This window comes from Dryobates pubescens, chromosome 2 (genome assembly GCF_014839835.1).
Source record: "Dryobates pubescens isolate bDryPub1 chromosome 2, bDryPub1.pri, whole genome shotgun sequence".
Classification (NCBI taxonomy): Eukaryota; Metazoa; Chordata; class Aves; order Piciformes; family Picidae; genus Dryobates; species Dryobates pubescens.
The window spans coordinates 48220007-48241338 of NC_071613.1; the positions used below are offsets into that span (position 1 = coordinate 48220007).

Here is a 21332-nt window from a genome sequence, read left to right on the forward strand (position 1 = left end):
CCGCAGCCCTTCTTGGCTCCCCATGGGAGGCCCGGGGTGAGGGGAGGACAGGGGAGCGAGGCAGGCCGGGTACTGCGGGCAAGTCGCAGGTCCCGGAACAGCTGTTTTTATTGCCCTGATGTAACCCAGGCCGAGGGGCTGTTATCTCGCCTCCCCCCACCGCCCCCCGGACAACCACGTATTTGTCGTTGATCGTTTCACAGGCTGATTTGCAAGAGAAGAGTCTGAATTAAGCTTGAACTGCTGCTTAGTCTCCGTGTCACGATTCCTCCAACCGACTGATGGTGTATGGCAGGCCGGCTGAGTTGCACGCATCCCGACCGTCTCGGGTGTCACACCAACCCCTTCCAAAAAGCCTTCTTCAGACGTGTTTGCAAGAAAGGTTTTATTTACGAAAGAGAGTTCGAAGAAAATGTCTTAAAAGTCGAAAAAGACAATGCAAGTTTACGGCTGAAGTGACTGAAAAGATAACAAATTGCACAAAATATGAACACTGATCGTACGATATTTCAAAAGTTAACAGGCATGTGCTAAAGAAACTGTAGAGTCTAGAAATATCCCAAATATATCTAGTTTACAGATCGCTGTACAAAAAGCAGTTATAAATACTTCACATCTAGAAAAAATACACAGAACCTTTTGAAATAGACTTTACATATAAACAGCCTTTGTAGAAAAAAACCAAAAAACACCCAATACAGGCCACGTTCCCTGCTCCTAGATATGTTTGAACTAGTACTGGCTAGCACCAACATCTTCGTGTCACAAACAGGAGTTGAGTTTCTTTTTTTCAAAACACAATTTCAGTGTTTATGTTCTGATGAAGACCAAATGGGCGCTACAAAAGGTAACACAACAGGGTACATTCATAGTATGACAGGAAATGAGTACAGAGGAGCTGGGAGCAGAGAAGCGATGCTACAGTCACAAGTTGAGGGTGGTTTGTGCAGTTCTCACTCGTACGAGACTCAGTTTGTGTCAGCAGTGAATTGCTTCAACCCTGATCTTTCAAACCATTATGCACAGGATTGATGAAGTCAGCACCAGCAGTATCAGGCCCTTTAATCTATGCATTTTCTTGCCATGTCAAAAGTCAAAACCCTTTTGAAATAAGACACCTGTTGTGAGGCTGTAATAACTGAAATGAACATTTCCCTAGAACAGCGGTATGGAATTGCACTAAAAAGTAAAAACAGGTTTTGCAAAAAAGGGAGTCCAAGAAGGTTTATTACAAACAATTTGGCAGGCTCAGGTTTATGGTAATGCAGTGTTTCTACACACAGTTTTAAGACTAGAACAATTATAAATCTCTTTTAAAAAATCTAACTTTTCTTGTTAATATTAACATCAATTTCTTTAAGTTAGTAATCTGCCATTACAGAGCATAGCACCAATTTAATTTTTATTGCTGTCATTTATCCCTACAAATATATTTTCCCAAGATATTTACAACTGTACACATATTCACAAAAGTGCAAAATTAAGACTTTCTCTTTGTAACCGTTCGCTGTGTTCAGTGATGAGCCTCAAGCGTCATTGATGATTGCTGTCCTGCCTTTCTTATTGCTATGTAGTGAAAAGTCAGCACGCTCTGCTGCCAGTACAGTGGTCTGGAAAGAGGATTTTCAACAACCACCTCTTCTCCCCTCCTGTCCCCCGCTCAGCTTCAGCTCTGTTCCATGGCCATGGACCACTGGAAAGTGTCTCTAGACATCATTGGAGCCTTGGCTGGCACAAGAGGAGAAGCTATCGTATAGAGAATCACTCAAGGATTCTAAATTGTCCACGGTGTGCCTACCCGAGCTATTTAAGGAAGCTCCTTCTTTCTTTCCATTTTCTTCCTTTTGTCCTTCAACCTTATTCAGACAGTTCTTCTCTTTTTCTAGCAAAAGTACATTATTGCTGTTAAATTTATTGAGAGACTCCAGGGAAATTGTAGATAATCTGTTCTGGGAATCTTCTTTTGTTTCTCCAGTTTGCTTCGATTTCTGCAATAAGTGAGGGAAATATTAGGAACACATTTTTTATAAAGTTATCCTACTGTACCCCATTAATTACCATCTTTCCAAAGTTCACAGGGTTAAAGGAAATAGAGTGTTAGGTCCTTAAATGGCTGCTATAATTAAAGAGAGCATTAATGCCCATTTTAGGATAAATCATAACTTCAGTGATTCTGCTGAGATAAGTAGGACTCCATTTACCAAACAGGTAAGTGCTATTAATGTCTGGACTAGTGGATCCTGTATCTGGATGTGTTAAGCATCTCTAGTATCTTCACAGCAATTTACATCTTCTCTTTTACCAATACTTTGCAGGGGAATATTTAAATAGAGGTTTGAGGGGATCAGAGTTTGGAGTCTGTGTGAAAAACTGGTGCATAGACATGTTCAGAGAAGAAAACAGCATTTTCCATACATGGAAATAAATGATGCAAATAAAACTTGCCAGAGAATAACCTCACCTGTAAGCTTATTGATTTCCCCGGACCCAAACTCTCTCTTAACAGACAAGAGAGTAACAAGACAGGAAATTATACTGAACTGGGCCAATCCCAATAGACCAGAATCAATCAGATACTGGCCAGGCCTGTTTGGAGAGGTGTTGTAATTCTGCAGGAACACCGGACAGTGCATTAGCACATTATATTAAAAACGCACAGCAGGATTATACAGGAGTAATTTTAGCCCTTTGTTAGCTACAGGTATTTTCAATCAGAGATCTGACCAAGGAATAGTTAGGGAACTGCATGGGGAGCAGACCTGCCATTCATGCACGGGGCATTTCAAAATCTGTGTAACTAACTCTTTTTACAGATACCATTATCACAGACATATGAGATAACATTCAACACTCAACACTCTCTCAGAGAGGTAAGACACAGGAGTTCTGAGATACGCTGTCAGAGCACAAGCCATTCCTCATTTTTGGTATTACCATCAGATAGCGAAGACTGAACCAGTAAATTACTGTCAATCCAAGACATTAATATTTTGCTTGGGATAGAAAATGAAATTGTATTTTAAGCAGACTGAAAATAGAGCATGGCCAGATGTATGGATGATGTGGGTCATTACACATGCAGTTGTACAGGGTCATTAGATTTTTTTTAAGAATTCAGGGTTTGAGTCAGTCAAATGTTGTTCATGCTGTGCTGCTCATCCTTGGAGATCTTGGGCAAGAGGAAGACAAATTGTTACATAGTTTGATTGCTTGTTTTTATGGCTAGTTAGATAGAAATCGAGATGCCAGTCCAATGACTGTGTATGCTGTGATCCTGTCATGTTTCATAAGCTGACAATGGCCTGGCTTAGCTTCATATTTTAATCAAATGTTTCAAACAAACTTAGGCAAAGCAAAAGGAGATGCTAAAGTCTTAGCAAATGAAAATGTTCTGTTTGGTTCATTAATTAATTTCACTTTAAAAGGTGAAAATATTCAGTTTGGTTCATTAATTAATCTTCAGTCTAAAAGGTTTTAGGGGATGTTCTGTTAGATTCTGATTTTAGATGGCAGTTAAAATGAAGGTCTTCAATATCTGTATTTACAGTGTTATCCGAAAGAGAGGAATATAACCCTTGGTAATGGGAACAAACACAAAATTAGGACCCTTCTATAGAAATTCCACAGTTTCAGCTTAAAATGTTTTTTCCTTTGCCCCCATTTAAAATATTATACACTATTAGCAAAACAGTTGTTTTGCTTTTATGTAGGCCACATGAGAAAATTCACAGACATGGCATCAATAATATACACATTTGCACTTTCTGCTCTCCAGAGGAGCAAACCTAAAATACTTTATTATATGACAAACTAAATGAGTTTTCTTTGTGTATATTTTTCCCACTTCACAGTTTCTCTGCAGATAAATTTAATGTGGCTACTTATCACAGACTTGGGTCTGCCAGAAGACAATATTGGTGTTAGTAAGGTCTGTGGTAAAACTTTTATTGATTCCAGTTTCAACTCTTGGGTAGGAGTGGCAGGGACACCTGGAGTATTTGGTGCACAGAGCAGTCCAGATGAAGAATCGTGGTAGGAGTAGGATCTTAGTTTGAACGACACATTTTAACCACAGGAAGGACTGCAGTGAGCTCAGTGCTATATTCTGCATATATGTAGTATCAATCATTTATTATACCCTACAAGCACAACCTAGGCTACAATCTTTCTTTTATCACACCCTATTTCCTCTTTTAATGTAAGGCTAGCACAGATCAAAAGTATCCTCTACAAATTTTAAGCATAAACATTGCAAACGAATGAAACTGAAGTGAACTGAAGTGAAACCATCAGTGAAACCCACTGACTAAAGACATGTGGAACAGTGAACTGTACATCCACAATACACCAGAAATAAAATAGAAACCTGATTCTGAATGTTGTAGCAAAAATTATTACTGAAATAGGATTCTGAAGTAAATTTTGGCCAATTTTTGGACATGCCGGTCTCCTATTTTAGATGTTTTAATGCCCAGTTACATCCTTTTGTAAAAGCAATCTTTTCCCTTCTTCAGCACATTACTGCAATAGTAAGCAAGTATGGAAAGGAAATGCTCATGGCTGGGGAAAGTAATACTTAAGGTGTTTTCATGTGATGCAGGTATATGCTATGTCTACAACATGGTGTTTCAGGCTAAGCGTTGCTCATTTTATAATCAGGTACGAATATGGGGTCATCTGGATGGCACTTCTGGTAGGAAATATTCTAGACATATACTATGTGCTATCAGATGTACAATACATGTAATATGAGCCTACACCACAATTTTATTAGTACAGCTGCACTTAAGGCTGTTTTCTGTTAAGTAATATATGGAATAAAAGCATATTTGCAGTTAGAAAGTTAAAATACGACAGTCTAGTCCTTGGCATGTAGAAGGAAACTCATTCACAGCCTGAGCTCCATGAACAAAAAATAAAGAAAACTTTAAGCAGAGATATTAATGTAAGAATCTGCATAATCAGTTTCTCTCACAGTAACAAAACTATGTACAGTCCTTGAGAAGTCACTGATCATTTCTTTAAACTTTATGTGCCAGAAAAAATGCTACCCCCCAAGTACTTCAAGAGTGTTTTCCCTTGTCACTATAGATACAATCAAGAAACAATTACCAAACAGTATTTATTTAGAATTGTCCTTAATCAAGTTTCTTATTTTTCATGGCAGTCACAACAGCTGCTAGATATTTTGCAAAAGGCAAAACCAAAGCAACCTATTATTAGAATTTGTTTGATAAATTGTGCGCGTCGTCAGTTTTGGCCACATAGATTTGTTACTGACTTCAGCAATCACAGATATAACAAAGAACAAGGGTTAGCCCAAAGACATTAGCAGTGTGCATTTTAAAGTAATTAATTCATTAATGCATTTGAGAGTCACACTAATGTGCATCAGCAGCTTTTCCTGAAGACAGGATCATTTGGCAGTAGATCAGATGCGTTCTGTATCCATGAGAACTGGGTGAGATTTGGTAGCGTTGTAGAAAGCACCGAACCTCTAAATCACGGGTTCCAGTCAAATCTTTCCTGTAGTAGAAGTGACTCTCTGCATAATGAACAGGTGGTTTTATCACCATAGGGAAAAAGGGGACTTGGTGGGTGATTTTTTTCCAGTGTTGAAAGAAGAGCTAAGATGGGACCAATATTACGTGCTTGCTCTCAGGCGGGGTTCTTCTCAGAAGTAACGCTTAAAGCCATTTCAGCCTGAAGGCGTTGACTTTGCGGCTGACTATTCTGCATCTGTTCTGTGAATAAATAAAGTGCCTGCTGCATTTGGTGTGGTCACTATATGTTTTCCTAAGTACTATCTGAGGAGAAAAGATAAAAACATGTAGTCATAGAGTTTGATCTAAGAAAAAAGAAAAGAAAAAAACAGAGAGAAAAAGGAAAAAAGAAGGCTTAGTCTAGAAAAGGACTGATTTTCACAGTGCCTCTAAAAGCATTGGCCTATCATCTTAAAGCAGATCAAGGGAGAGCTTGTTTTACTTATACTAACTATATTTTGTATAGAAAATCTGCCCTAGGGTATGGGGAGCATTTGTTCTACTCTGTGTAAGTGGACAGCTTCCCATCACTGGAGCTTCTTAGTCAGTATGGGGTGCTTTATGCCACCTGAGAGCAGTGGCTACATGTCAGAAGATGAGAAACTCAATCTGACACAATACAGACATTCATCACAAGTCACATCACTTTGAAATAAACTCATGAGTCATGAATCAGAATAATGTTTCCTTGTTGGCAACATCCTAAAGGGAATAACTAAAACCCATTAGTGATATAATAAAAGCTGGCATGTCACTTCAAGCACAGCAAATTAGGAAAACAAAACTAGCCTGCAGTTACACTGATACATTATAAATAGGTGTTATTTCTACATTAATACATCAAATGGGATTTTTTTTTAAACTTTCAAAATGAGAGGTTACATGTGGGTAGAATGCATTTTCAGTACTGTGTGATCAAGGAGCAGTCACAACTGCAGCTGTTTGGAATGGCACAAAGACTCTGCAGATCTAATAGGAAGGAGCAGGGAAGGATGGGCTGGTTGATAGGTACAAAGGACCCCACAGCTGGCGTGCAGAAAGGAGTGCAACAGCAAGCCCCTTTCTTCTCTATGCTAACATGCAGGAACTATGGTTGTCTGGAGGTCAGGCTATGCTGGTAAGGCATGCCAGAGCCCAGAATTAGCAATGAACCATTCTGTAGGATAAATGTATTTTCCAGCTGTCTAAGTTTAGTTAACCAGCACTTTAAAGGGCTCAGAATCAGTTACACACAAGAATAAAATGAACTTTATTTATGTCTCTCATGCACTGGGCAATTTAGTTTTTAGATTAACACAAAAGCAAGAAGGGCATTGCTTCAAGTGAAGTATAACTGCAAAACACTATTGGGTAAAAACAACTAAATTGCTATGAGAATTAAATATAGATCAACAAAATCAATACTTAATTGTGTAACTCAAGGTTTTTCATTTCAGATCTGATCTCTAATAGGAGATACAAAATATGTTCACTTTTTTTTTCCTTAGTTATTATTTAAAACTTTATTGTGAAAGAAAACAGTTTCCTACATTTTTACAATCTAAAAAATTGTTACTTACTTTGTCTGCATATGTTCAGGGTAAACTTGATCTCGCAATGCCACCGCTTCTTATTTTGAATTAAGAGTTTGACCAATTCAGGTTTCCTCCAGCCCTATCATTGCTTTGCATTTATGACAGAAAGGGTCTAAGTGGGATACGCAGCTGCAGCATTACATGGGTTGCTCATACATAACCTGTTTAGTAGGACATTTAAAATATGTTCACATCTTCTCATAAAATAGGTGTACAGAGATACAGAGCTGTATGCTGATCAGAGATGTACTGGTGTGATCAGAAGCACCTTCTCACTGCATTCAGTGGTGTTTCATGACCTGCTTGCTGTAGAAAGGTGCAATGTGAAAAGGGTTGGTCTTGATCTCCTGGGTAGTAGCTTTCTATTAACTAGCCAGGAGAGAATGCAATGGTAGACTCTGTGGAAAATGAACAACCCCCAGATCTCGTTTAACATCAGGTGGATGTTACCTTGCCAGGTAACACTCTGCAGTGAATATAGTTGTACAGTCACTTTCAGGAAACTACAAAGGTAAAAGCTGTGACTGCATGACCTCTTCTGTACTACAGCTGAGCTAAAAATGTGATGTTTGAACTTCTTTCTCCTTAAAGCATAACCTTAAATAATAAGCTAAGCCTTGTTCTCCCTTGTATACTGTCAGAAGCTTTCATCTATTTTCTGGCATGACAGTAAAATAATTTTTGAAATAATGAACTGCTTTTCTTTTTTCTACTTGAGCAGAAATAGCACAATTATTTTGCTGTAGCAGACAATGAGATTCTCAAAGACACACCCTCAGAGGTTCAACCTAAACAATAAGTGCCAGTTTCATTTCTTGGGGAAAAAAATAGATTTGATATGAAGCATATTTAAGTTCATTAGTCTGTTCAGCAGTGTCTAGGGAAGCCATATATACATAGGTGCATATCTGGCATTATGGGTAATGTAACAAGAAGAACAGAACTAACACTTTTCCGCTGTCTTTAAGAGCGCAACAACCTACAAATCTATTTTAGTATCACAAGAACAGCGTTTCTGATGATCCTAAATTGTAAGTAAATTACCTTAGAGGAAATAAAGCTGATTAGCATGAACTGGATGTGATTCATAACTGCAGACCTGGACAAAACACCTATTACTTAATGAATGGGTGACTGAGGAGCTGAGACCTACAGAGTTTGAATTCTTGCATGGTCCAGGAGATAAAAGCCAGTTTAGTGAATTGAACCTTAGGCTTTCAAAAGCATAATTTTCATAGAAGGATGAGATGACTAGGTACATTCAGCATTTGAGTGCCAAAGATATCATCCTCATAATTTACAAACTATATGATTATTTTAGTGATATGACAAGACCTCTTGACCTGATTAGGTATATACCAACCCTCTTTGGACTTCTGCATAGTTTAATAAGCAAGGGTTTTCAGCTCCCAGTTTCCAGGTTGGGTAAATCAAGCTTTTAGAATAGAATAGAATAGAATAGAATAGAATAGAATAGAATAGAATAGAATAGACCAGGTTGGAAGAGACCTTCGAGATCATCATGTCCAACCTATCTTTTTTACCTTCCATTCAGTTACAAACCGAATGACACAAATGTGGTTGTTTTCTCATAGTGCCTCAGAACGGCCACAGGCTGCATCAGCTGTGCATGGACAAAACTTATTTTAAATAGAATAAAATACAAGTCTAGGTGGCATTACCTTGGAAAATTGTCACATCGTGGGTGCTCAGTCAAGTGTGCTGAAGGGATATATTAAAAAGAAAAGCCATTGAACACCAGTACTTTGCGCAGAAGGTGAAGCAGGGCCTCACTCTCTTTACATTGGTGGAATCACTGATTTTGCTTCTCACAAAGGGAACCTATACACTAAAAGCAATGCTTACTGCAATCAGAAGCTACTCAAAAGGCATTAAGGAAGAAATATCCATAGTAAGAAAGGAAGCCATTACTCAGTTTTTGGAACCTGATAGACTGAAAATGAACAAGACATGCATAGCATACACTTTACTTTTCAGAGATCCTTTTAGCTTAACTTGTAGAGAGAATTAAATGACAAAATTGTTCTGATTTCTAGTGATGGGAAAAAAATCTTAGTGGGAAAAAAAAATCATACTGAAAGATAAGACTGCTGACAAAGTTACTGAACTCAACCATTTGAAGTTCTGTACTATTCCTTGACAGAACTGTGTTGAGGATTGAGTTGCCAGTGATAACCTCCTGAATGCTACTGGAACTATGCAGTCCTAAGTTCCTTCATCATTTCAGTCTTCATGAGACTGTATTAGCCACTCAGCATTTAAGTATACAGAGGTTTGTCCTGCTGAATGGAAGCAGTTGTCCATACCTTGATGAAAGTATGGCTGATTGTTTCAATAAAGGGACTACAAAAAAGGCACTACAATTTTATTCTAGAGTAGAGGTTTGCAGGATTCTGTATTTTTTTTAAACTGAGACACTCACTCAGAACTGAACCAAGAAGGGGAAAAAGTATATTTCAAGAAATACTCTTTATATCTAACCGAAAATGCCCTTCTGAAAGGGAAAGATTCTGTCCCACATTTGATTGTAGCAAGAAACTCCTCTCAAACTCATTAAATGTAGGGTTGTACTCATACAAACTATAATCTCATGGACATTTTCAGTAACAGAGGTAATTTTTCTGTCTGGCTGAACTATTCTCAGACTGCTCTTCCTGAGTATTAGATGTGTTCTTACACATCTTCCACCTTTTGCTTTTTTGAACAAGACTGCTTATTTTGGTAATTGCAAAGACGCCTATCCTCTCACTATCTGGTGATGTCTGAGCTCCTGGTCTGTAACATCTAAGTCAGTCACCCAGCATACTGACGGAAAACAGAATTGCCCTTTGAGACTGTATCACAAATGGTAATTGGTACTAGGTAATGTTTTTCCCCCACTAGTAATCAATCCTCTTTTGCGTACTGGATTGGATTAACTGAGTTAGCTTGTGCCTATCCAAGGTACATCAGCTGACACAAAGGCAAAAAGACAGAAGCAGCAGATAGAGAAGGTGAAATATTACATCGCAGCACCAAGAGCAAATCAGCAGTAAGAAGAAACTATGCAGAAATACTCTCTCAGCTATGAAAACTGGCTTGTTATATGTACTAAGAGGGCTGCACTGTCTGCAGAGGAGTTCAGAGAGTATGAATGCCCTGATGAAGCCACATTTCTGAGTTCCATTGTCCAGCTCTGGACTCAGTTCAAGGGAGACAAGGAACTGCTGGAGAGAGTCCAGTGGAGGGCTGTGAAGATGGTGAGGAGACTGGGGCATCTGCCTTATGAGGAAAGGATGAGAGACTTGGGGCTGTTCAGCCTGGAGAAGGCTGAGAGGGGATCTTATCAATGCTTAAAGACTGTGTGTCAAGAGGATGGGGCCAAGCTCTTTTCAGTGGCACCCAGTGATAGGACAAGGGGCAAGGGGCACAAACTAGAACATTGAAGTTCTATCTGAACATGAGGGAAAACTTCTTTGAGAGTGACACGAGAACTGGAACAGGCTGCCCAAAAAGGTTGTGGAATCTTAAAACCTGCCTGGGTATGTTTCCTGTGCAGCCTGCTCTAGGTGAATCTGCTTTAACAGGGAAGTTGGGCTAGATGATCTCCAGAGGTTGATTCCTACCCCTACCATTCTGTGACTCTGTCCTTACAAGTTTTAAAGATGATTCATAGAGGTCAATTAAACAAAGGAGTGAGCGCCACAGCAAATAGTTTTCTCATACTTAGCCTTTGAGAAGGACAGTTGGGAAGAAATAAATAATCTTTCCAGATCCATCAGTCCATCTCTGCATGACTGCACATGTAGGTGCCTTGGAGGGAGCCTCCATGTTCCTATGCACAGTGCACACATGTCAGAAGGATGCCTTTCCTAAGCTCTCACCAAGCAGAAATAGAAAGGTGATAATTTTCACATTTGGAGCAGTATCTTCTTTATGCTTAAAACCAATCTGGATTAGCATGCTTAAACTTCACCCCAACAAAATAGTTTATTTTAGTAGCCTAAAGTCTTTTACACTCCAGATTTTAGGCAACTCTCTACATGTCAGAGTTTGTTTACCTCTAATGAATCTAACCAAAACCCATTGCCCTTTAAGTGTGCCCGCCTCTAAAAGGATCTGGATACCACCTTCCCTTAGTGAGGGCTGCGGGCTGTGTCCTGGCACTTATGCCACATGTTGCACTGCTAAGTGCTCCTGGAGGCAGCAGAGCAATAGGCTGTAGCCTGGGCTGCCTCCCCAGGAAACCTGTTGCAGCCTAAACAATGTGCATATCTTTTTCTGACCCTTTGCAGAGAGACTACAAATGTTCCTTTGCAATCAGAGAAAACCGGGACAGGACTGATGCAAATACTGATGCTGGTTACATGACTGCTCTTGCCACCTCTTCAGATGACATTACAATCATCACAACTTTTAATACTGATTCAAGCAAAGCAAGAATTGCAGAATGGAAGCCTATGTTTAAGTTCATCTACCACCAAATCCTATGTAACATGCACTTTCTAAATTCATGAAAACAATTTATCAGTGCTGTAGGGCAGAAAACTTGGAGGGAGAGAGGCATGACATGCACCAAAATCTGAGCAATAGTTTCAGATATAGACTGCAGAACTAAATTAAAAGATAAATTCTCTCTTGCAATTTTTAGTTCATTTCAGTACACCAAGTTGTATCAATAAAGAGCCCATTGTATAAGTCAGCTAGAAAATAAATGCTATGAAGGATGTTCCATTTTATGTTGTTTGATTAGTGATTAGTCTTGGTGGTTAAACCACATGGGGACAGTAATCAAGGTTTCTCTGCTGTGGTTCTGTAACAACTGGAAAACAGTGTTGGCTCATGTCCTGTATCATGATGGGATATTAACCTAAAATCTAATTAATCTATGAATGAATTACGGTTCTAGAAACACACTACATTATAATCAATTTTGAGTGAGTTCCTAACAGAAGATAAGATGAAGAAAAAGCTGTAAAATTACCAGAGGTTGATAAATTCTGTTTACTATGACTGATGATTTTTATGGAGGATAATTTTACAATCCATCAAACTTTTGTCAGTTCAAGAATCACACTGCCAAACATATGCAGTAAATTAATTTTTAAATTTACATATTTATTAAAAATCTTATTGAAACCAGCAGGAAGTAAGCTGTGTTTGAATAATAAAATAACTTGTTATTCTAGTGGAAAGAAAACAAAAAACCCCCCAACCAACCTTCTATTAAGATGATTCTATAGCAAGGAAATAATTATAAGCAGCTACATGAATTCATTAACCAAACAACGTATTAAATAGCCATCCCCAAATTAATCAAGAATTAAACAAAAATAGTGGAAGAGAATCAAGTAAAAAATGTTAATTTAAAAGCTAAGAAATTCATGGCTTAGTTTCAGATGTGCTTGAGGACACGTGTATTGAGTCAGGCCCATTGGCAGGAGTTCCCAGATTCCCTGTGAAAGCATGGGGAGACGCAGGTGTGTGCTTGTGTGGCTGCACCACTCAGGGTGCTGAAGAGGAAAGGAATGTGCCCGGTGTGAGGTGCTGATGGCTCAGGAAATCTTTCTGTGACCCAAGCCTATGTTTACTCTTGCAGAACAGTAGTCCACTGTAAGAAGGCATTATGGCTGCACCCTGGGTGTCTCCTGCTGAATGCTAAACAAGAACCATAGAAACATTTGCTGAACAAGGGAAGAAACAGAGACAACAATGGAGCAAGGACCATGGCACATGGTACTATATGGCATAACTTACAAGGAAAGCAAGAAGTACTTCCCCATCATTTATACAAGGAAGGGTGAAGAAGAGTGCCCAAATAGTGAACTGGGAAGCATGGTAAGGCACCTCAGAGACCAGCCAAGCAGAGCTCTTGGCCGTGTATGCTTTCAAGACCTCATTTCAGTGTTACCCATCAGTTATGTTACAAAGATTTTCTGCTTCATCTTTGATGTATTACTTCACTGCAGTGATTCCTGTGCTGTCCATATCCCACAGACAGGTTCCTGGCATCCAAACAGCACTGGAGCTAGGTCTTAGATGCCCTTTGTTTCGTTCCCTAGCCTCACCTCCATAATTGCTGCAGTTTTCTTTGACCACTACCACTGTCAGGATTACTCATTCACACTCTTAAATACTGACTTTGTGTATACAAAACACATCAGCCCTCCTGCCTGCATCCATCTGGAGCACGACTTGTGGAATGATAACAACTGTGCTTCCTGGCTCAGTCTCTCACTTGTCTCATGAGAAAGTGGGGTCAAGGAACAGGCCTCCTCATTTGATTTATGGATTATGGAGCACCATACTCCATATGGAGTATGTTCAAATACTGCAATATGTCTGGTAGCTGAGAGAATCCATGTTGCTTGTGGTGTCCACCACCAGTACCAAGAGAAAGCACTCTGCTTGTGGTGACACCACCAAACACAGACACAGGCTAAGATTAGATTTAATAATGTAACGAGCAGACAAAAATATATGTTGAAAAAATATATGTTAAAAAAGTATAGATTGTAACTAATCTAATGTTTACCAGACAACTCCAAGAAGTAATTCTGGGCTGTGACTCAGTAACTGTGTGGATTAATCCAAAAGGAGATGAAAGTGCTGCCATAAATGCAGATGGCAGATGACATTCCTTTGCCCAGCTCTAAAGGATGATCAAAACCAAGTATTGTAAAAGTTAAACAGAGTAATGCTGGACATGCAGATGGAAATTCCTACAACCAGGATATTTATGACATTTATTCAAATTGTGTCCTCACAAAAAAGCAGTGATGTGTATTTTGATTAATGCACATATCCTCTGGTTGCAATTCAAGGGCAATCTTAGTTAATTTATGGGCTTAGATTTGTTTGTCTTATCTTTTAGACACAACTACATCTGTTTCTGGTCATGAAAAACTCTGTTCTACTTTGTGCTTCAGCCAGGCATACAAAATGCCTCTCACTTGCGTCAGGTAGAAGGTATCAGTGGTTGCAATTTCTCTGTGAGGGCCACAGTCTTGAAACAGAAGGGAGGCAAGGACTGGTGTGCTGGATAACCTTTGCCTTCACTGAATACCAGCAGGGTTCAGGTTATGCAGCTAATAGGATCTAAAAGGCTGGTAAACATTTGTGCTGAGTTCACCTTGGCTATAAAAGCCTGCTCTTAGAATCTGAGGTGTTATTGTGACAAAGCTTTGGAGACTTTTTCAGAGAAAGGAAGCACAGTGAAAATATATATTGGGAACTCCAGTTCTGTGGGTAAGTGTGAGGAGCCAGGACAGACTAGTGTTCCTACAGTGGGCTTCCTGCAGTGACAGAGTAATGCAGTATTTTTTTGTATTGATCTTGCTACAATAAATAAAGAAATGTGTACAGCCACATGAATGGATTTATTGGACAAATGCTTTAGAAGACTTATTGAATTTAGTGATAAAGAAATGTTACTGCAGTATTAACACTGTGTACTGTTGTGAGATACTGTTAATAAAGAACATGTTTCTATGCCTAAAATGCAGATTATAATATTGTTAATGTAATAGACCACTAGGAGGACTAAAATACAACTGGAATTCATGCAGACACACTATAGAGCTAATATGCATTCATTTTTTTGAATGATCAAAGATGATACCAATAGGAAATCTGGATAAAAACACAGACTAGAGCAGTTCCCACACCCTGCTAGTGAATGGATAATTTGAAAGGTGTGGCTGAAAATGAATGGACATTTGATATTTACTGGAATTAAAAAAAAATCTTTAAAGTGTTGATTTCTCATCAGATATTTCAGATTATTCAGGATTCCAATACTTGTAAGAATGGAATAAAAACTTCCTCTGTGTGCAGATGCTGTTAAGAGCCCTGTATGGGCAGCAGGACTGCTAAAGGTGCTACAGGTCTGCTCATGCAAAACTCTGCAGGATCAGGATGTGACTTTGCTTCTGACATTCTGAAAATTCCTCAGCAGAGAGGTGATGTGTTTGTGGTTCACCCTTGTAATGCAAGATCCCATCTTGAATAAGCATGCTTGATGAGAATATTAGCTGATAATGACTATTTGCTTAGCACTGCTATGGGACCTTCAAAGCCCTCAAAGCAGCCTGCCAACAGGACTGGATTAAATTCTAAATGCAGCTGAAGGGTATTATTTATATGCTTTATTTAAAAATGGGGAATTTAATAGCAAGAGAGGTTTAGCAATTTGGACAGCCAGCCAGAACATCATCCTGATCTCCACAGTCCTGCATTCTTAACTGGTAAGCTTTTTCTCACTATTTGAAAATTTAATTTTTCTTTCCAGGCAAAAAACTCTCCATGGAAAGAAAGAAGCCTGTATCGTTCTCACTAGAGAGCATCTGAAATGCTCTTCAACTTACAGGACCTGGCATTTTATCCAGTGTATGCGGTAGTTAATCAAATGTTTTGCACTGACTTCAGTAGACTTTGGATCAGACTCTTGATGCATTAGAGAGATAAATTATTTAACTTACTGAGTTCCCCTAGAAACAAAATATTGAGCTGCAAACAAAGCTAACAAACACCAAATGGGATACCATCTGCTGCAATGAACAGAACATGACCAGTTTCTCCCATGCTTGAGATTCTTCCAAAATACAATCTGAAATAGGTTTGTTAAACTCCCAACTGTCTCACAAAATTGGCTTAGCACAGGTTAGCAAATGCTAATGCCACCAGTAACAGCAAGACAGACTCTGATGTATCAGTTGGAGTTGTCTATGATTTGTTTTTTGTTGGACTGCCCTTTGTAAAAGCTCATGGGGTTTCTGCTATCCAGAGCCTATGGAGTCTGTGGAGAGGTTTTTGTTCATGTCCTGTGTCCTATGGTCTGGGGAGAGAGTAGCTTCTGCCCCTTAGTAAATCTGAATGGTAATTACCTCTATAACATATTCATAAATCTGGAGTCTTCTATTCTTTCACATTCAGACTCCATGCCCTACAACCTTCTGGAGGAACAGGATATGGCGGCAAAAGAAGCTCTCTCTCTCACAGGACTGGCAGGAGATACCTGAAATTCCAACTGCAGAGCATTCTCTACATAGTATTGACGTTTTTGGCTGTGGCAGAGAGCGTGTGGGTTCCCAAACACTTTCACAGGGACAGAAGGACACTGCTGAGCTAAATGCAGTGCATAATGATGCTAGTGGGTGCCATCTACATTAGCCCCCTTTCCATGTGAGAAACCTACTAACTGGGCAAGCAAGTAGTTTTTATGTAACAAAAAGAAAAATCCCCAACGTTATTTGCCTTGCAGAACAAGGTAAGAAGATAAATGTCTTTGTATGTAGATGTCCTACATACCCAGTGTCACCACTGCAAGTGAGGAAACTACCATGAGTAAACAGAATCTCCAGACTATTCAGTCATTAGCAGTTAATCAGAAAGGCTGCAGCTCTCTACACTATGACACTTTTTTAGACAATGACTGCTGCTCCTCGCCTTGCTCTGCTGCCTCTGTTTTGATCACTGTGCTACTAATGGTGTCAAAATACAGATTCCATGTTTTTACAATGGATTTTACTTCTAGAAATGTTATTTTATAGATGTTGAATTCTCTGGTACCCTGGGTTACAGGGGTTCTCAGAATATGAAAAGGAAGGATGATGTTCCAGTAATACTAACAACATTCTGTAAAAATTACACATATTAAACCTTTAGTATTTACCAGTTCAAACACTAATTATATGGAAAATGCAATGAAGAAATGGGTTTAAAAATACAAAGACCTTCATTATGGTATTATGGAGCACCTCTCCTATGAGGACAGACTGAAAGAGTTGGGGCTGTTCAGTCTGGAGAAGAGAAGGCTCTGAGGTGACCTAATTGTGGCCTTCCAGTATCTGAAGGGGGCCTACAAGAAGGCTGGGGAGGGACTTCTCAGGATATCAGGTAGTGCTAGGACTAGGGGGAATGGGATGAAGCCGGAGGTGGGGAGATTCAGGCTGGATGTGAGGAGGAAGTTCTTCACCATGAGAGTGGTGAAGCCCTGGAATGGGTTGTCCAGGGAGGTGGTTGGGGCCCCATCCCTGGAGGTGTTTAAGACCAGGCTGGATGAGGCTCTGGCCAGTCTGATCTAATGTGGGGTGTCCCTGCCTATGGCAGGGGGGTTGGAATTAGATGATCCTTGTGGTCCCTTCCAACCCTGACTGATACTATGATTACCTTAACTGTAATGTTGTAGGACCAGATTAAAAAATACACAGTATTTTGCCTTCCTTTTAACTTAAGGGGAAATGTCTGGTGATGTTCTGTGACACTGCCACAGAGCGTACATACAGAAACAGGATGCTACAGACCAAAATTCTGCCGGACAGAGGTAGAAATCGAAACCAATTTTCAAGCACCTATTTAAAACCTGATTATCACAGGATCCAGTTACATGAATCTGTCAGAGACATCAGCAAAAGCTGCAGATTTCTAGCACTTTTGAAAACTGGGCAGCTGAAGCGTCTAAATACGAATTTAGGCACAGCCATTAGGAAATGAAGCTTGAAAAAAGCTGGCCTGTATTTTAACTTGATTGGGGGCCACAAACAACACTCCCCAGTTAGGCTATGCATGGCAAAATCATTCTTGCAACAGCAATCAGGAAGTGTGTGCTGGCTGCTTAGCTACTTCTGTTCCTTGGTCTCAGGCATTGTCTGAAAAACTCTTACATTCCAAATCTGCTTTGCACCTTAGTCCGTGTGTTACCAACAGTTATCCCACTCCAGTAACTTTTCTGTGGATACAATGTCTTGGTAAAAATTAGATGCTCCTGTTATAAGAAATACCACTGCATGGTTAACATTTTAATTTTCTACTGTTCAGCAATATAATATATTCATATTTAATTCTTCATTCCCACCCACTTCTGCTCTACTCTTCATCCACCCAAATCCATCTGAGGTCTTGTCTCACAGTGTGCTTTGCTGAGCATTCAATAGCCCATAGGATATCTGCATATGTAATAGGATGGCAGAAAAAGCACTTTTAAATGTTTGGCAATGATTCAGACAGTTCTTCAAATAATCACTTGGGGTTTTATTTGCTGAGAATAACACTAGAGTAGTTAAGAGAAGTTCTTAAGGTCTACAGCTTTTTATAGGATGTAAAAGTTTTAGTGACCTCTATTAATGATCAGGCAAAGAATGGAGTAATCCAGAGAAGGCAGCACTAATGGGAGAGGAACTATCAGGATGTGCCTCAGTCACTGAAGGGCAGTTCAGGCTGGGAAGATTCTGCCATGTGCTGTGCAAACTTATATCACTCTTCTTGGCCTTTGTGAAAGATAATTAGACATCTTACAAACCTCCCAAACTTCCCCATGTCACTTATTGCTAGTAAGTCTGCTAAACCCATCATTTGTCTCACCTGCCACACACAAATATTACTGTCCATTAAAATAATATGGGTAGAATAGAATAGAATTAACCAGGTTGGAAGAGACCTTCGAGATCATCGTGTCCAACCTATCATCCAACAATACCCAATCAACTAAACCATGGAACCAAGCATCCTGTCAAGCCTCTCCCTGAACACCCCCAGTGACGGCGACCCCACCACCTCCTCAGGCAGCCCATTCCAATGGGCAATCACTCTCTCTGTGTAAAACTTCCTCCTAACCTCCAGCCTAAACCTCCCCTGACGCAGCTTGAGACTGTGCCCTCTTGCACAAGGTATAGAATTCATATATCAGGGCATGAAAATAAAGTAAGAAATAAAATATTTCACTTTAGGACTTGCTATAGAGTGTTTGAGTTCACCAAAAAAGATAAAAACAATATTATTTAACATTTTCCTTGACGATTTAGACAATTTGTGTGTCGTATTGCACAAAATCCAGTACAATGTCTCATTTGAGTAACAGGTGAATCACTTTGGGGGAGATGAAAACAGCTTGTGAAAAAAACTATAACCACCTGCAAATGATGTTAATATGATTTTTGCTGCTGTTTAACATACATACTCTTTTCAAGGAGTATGTTATTCAGGATGTTATTGCCTGTATATAGATGAAAAGAAAAAGCCTCCTCCTCAGTGTGCTGCCAGAGTTCCTGCTACCATCACCACCGTAACTGGTATTCTGCTCAGAATGGAGCTCTCATGTAAAAGATCAGCCATTTCCTACCCGTCCTTGCATGATGTTTGAGTGCTTTATGCAAAACATATCACTGTTATAGATGGGGGAAGGCAAGTTTCAGCTGGAAAAACAATTCACAAAAATATTACAGCATTATTCATCTCATTTAACTCTGCTAATCAAATGCTCTTCTTGGAGTAAAAATATTTTCCAGCCTCAGAAAACAAACAGCTCACTGAATACCTCTCTGCCCTACTGCTCCTATCTTGATTGAATCAATCCAATGTTTACTGTATCCAATTTATTTTTTAGCCTTTTCTTTTATTACTAATATAATTTCTGCCATTACAACACTTACCCTATCGCACAAGCTTACTAATATTTATCATTTGTTGCTGCTAATGTGCCCTGAATTCCATTTTGATCTACAGTATTATTAAAATAGTCCAATTCAACACAGAGAAAAATGAAACCTAAAGCTTTCTTTCCAAAGATGAAGGACCGAAGAGCTTCCAGTTACAAATGGCAGAAATGTTAGTGCACTTTGGGGCATGCTGCAAATCACAGCAGCTCCACCTGTCAAACCTGTGAAAACCAGCTCAGAACATTTTTCTCTCAGGGAAAGTACTAGCAAATGACACTTTTACTCAATATGTACTTTCGGTTCTTATTCGGCTAAAGGATCTACCTACTTAAATCTGAGAGCCAGGGCCTATTAAATCCTTATGTAATCTTCAGTTCTACAGGAAAATACCCATGATAGTGCTCAGGGTGTATCTGCAAGGCACAGCACAGTGTGATGCAAGGTATCAGTAAGCAAGCTGGGTGAGCTGCGACCAAATGCAATGGGGTCTCATCCACACTCTGCTTACTTCAGCTACTCAGCCCTGCTGAGAGATGGCCTGGAGTAACCAGGCCATAAGGAGCTGTGCTAGCTCTGTGCCCAAGCAGGCTCACTGTAAATTAGCTCTGCACAGTTCTGCATTGCTCTGGGCACTTGTACACAAGCGCTTTTGGACCATTCCTCCAGGGACTACAGCAAACAAGCTGCAGGACTTTTTGTGTCATCTGGGCCAATGTGTAAAGTGGCTGTGCAGCTGAAAAGACAAGGTTCTCACTGTAATTTGAAATTACTTGCTGAGATGGTGGGATATGGGGTTTCTGCTCCAGTGATCAAGTTTTTTCACTGAAAAAAGGCAAAGTTCCTCCCTCCTTACAGTGCCAAAGGGGTTATATTCAGTAAGCACATCACCTGTGGCCACGGGACAGCTCAGCGTGTTGCCTTAAATCAGGCAAGCCCACACATCTGCATCTGGCACTCCACAAACCCCACAGGCACACTTTACTGGGTGCTGTGAGTTATTTGGGGATTTAGTGTTAAATGACATAGGCACTAGAACTGCACCTACATGCCAGTAACGCTTCAAGTCCTTCACTTCCCTCCCATAGCTACAGCTTTTCACTTCCTCCGCGTCTTCTCTCAGACTCACATCCAAACTATTCTCCTGTTAGCCTTGCACACCATGTGTTTTAAATGCCACACAGCCTGCTGTACCATGCCAAAAACTTTCTATCCCCCACCAATATCCAAATATTCTTTTAAAACTCTGTGCTTAAAGATATTTGAATTAAAATGTTGCCGCCTACCCGTTGCCATAAATACACTAACCAAACATAAAATAGAGAGCTGGAGGGCTAGTTGCAACGGGATTTGGTGGCACAGCACTAGCACTACTGAGTCCATTATTGATAGAAGCAGAACTGTATCAGCAGATAACAGCTTCCTCTTCTTTTTTTTTTTTTTTTTTTTGTTTTAGGGTCTATTTTTCCTAAAAATATCCCTTGCATACCATCAAAAAAGTTATTCTTCCTGGTGGACCCTGCCTTCCAAATGTCATTTTGCCTTGCCAAACCCTTTAAAATACTTTTAAAAAGTTATGGAGAATGTTATCATCCTCCTTGCTGAGCCACTCTCCACTGCATGATTTTCCACTAACACTCTCAGCAGCACAAGAAGCCCCAGTTGTTTCACCTAGAAGGCACAGGGAGAGAAATGAGTCTCTATAACTGCAGCTTTTTATTGTTGCCAAGCCAGCTCCTCAGGCTAACTGTAAGAATGTTCTTCCACACTACTCAACGTTTCTT

At 39.7% G+C, this 21332-nt stretch overlaps 1 protein-coding gene across 6 annotated transcripts in view; it reads right to left on the reverse strand.

Moving 5' to 3' along the window:
• Positions 1-1205: 1205 nt before the first annotated feature.
• NCKAP5 (NCK associated protein 5) overlaps positions 1206-21332 on the reverse strand; it is a 257106-nt gene continuing 236979 nt past the window's right edge. For all 6 annotated transcript variants that reach the window (XM_054176887.1, XM_054176890.1, XM_054176884.1 and 3 more), the window contains one exon: positions 1206-1988. In XM_054176887.1, coding sequence (XP_054032862.1) covers positions 1707-1988 — 282 coding nt within the window. In that variant the 3' untranslated portion in view covers positions 1206-1706. The remainder of the gene's footprint in view (positions 1989-21332) is intronic.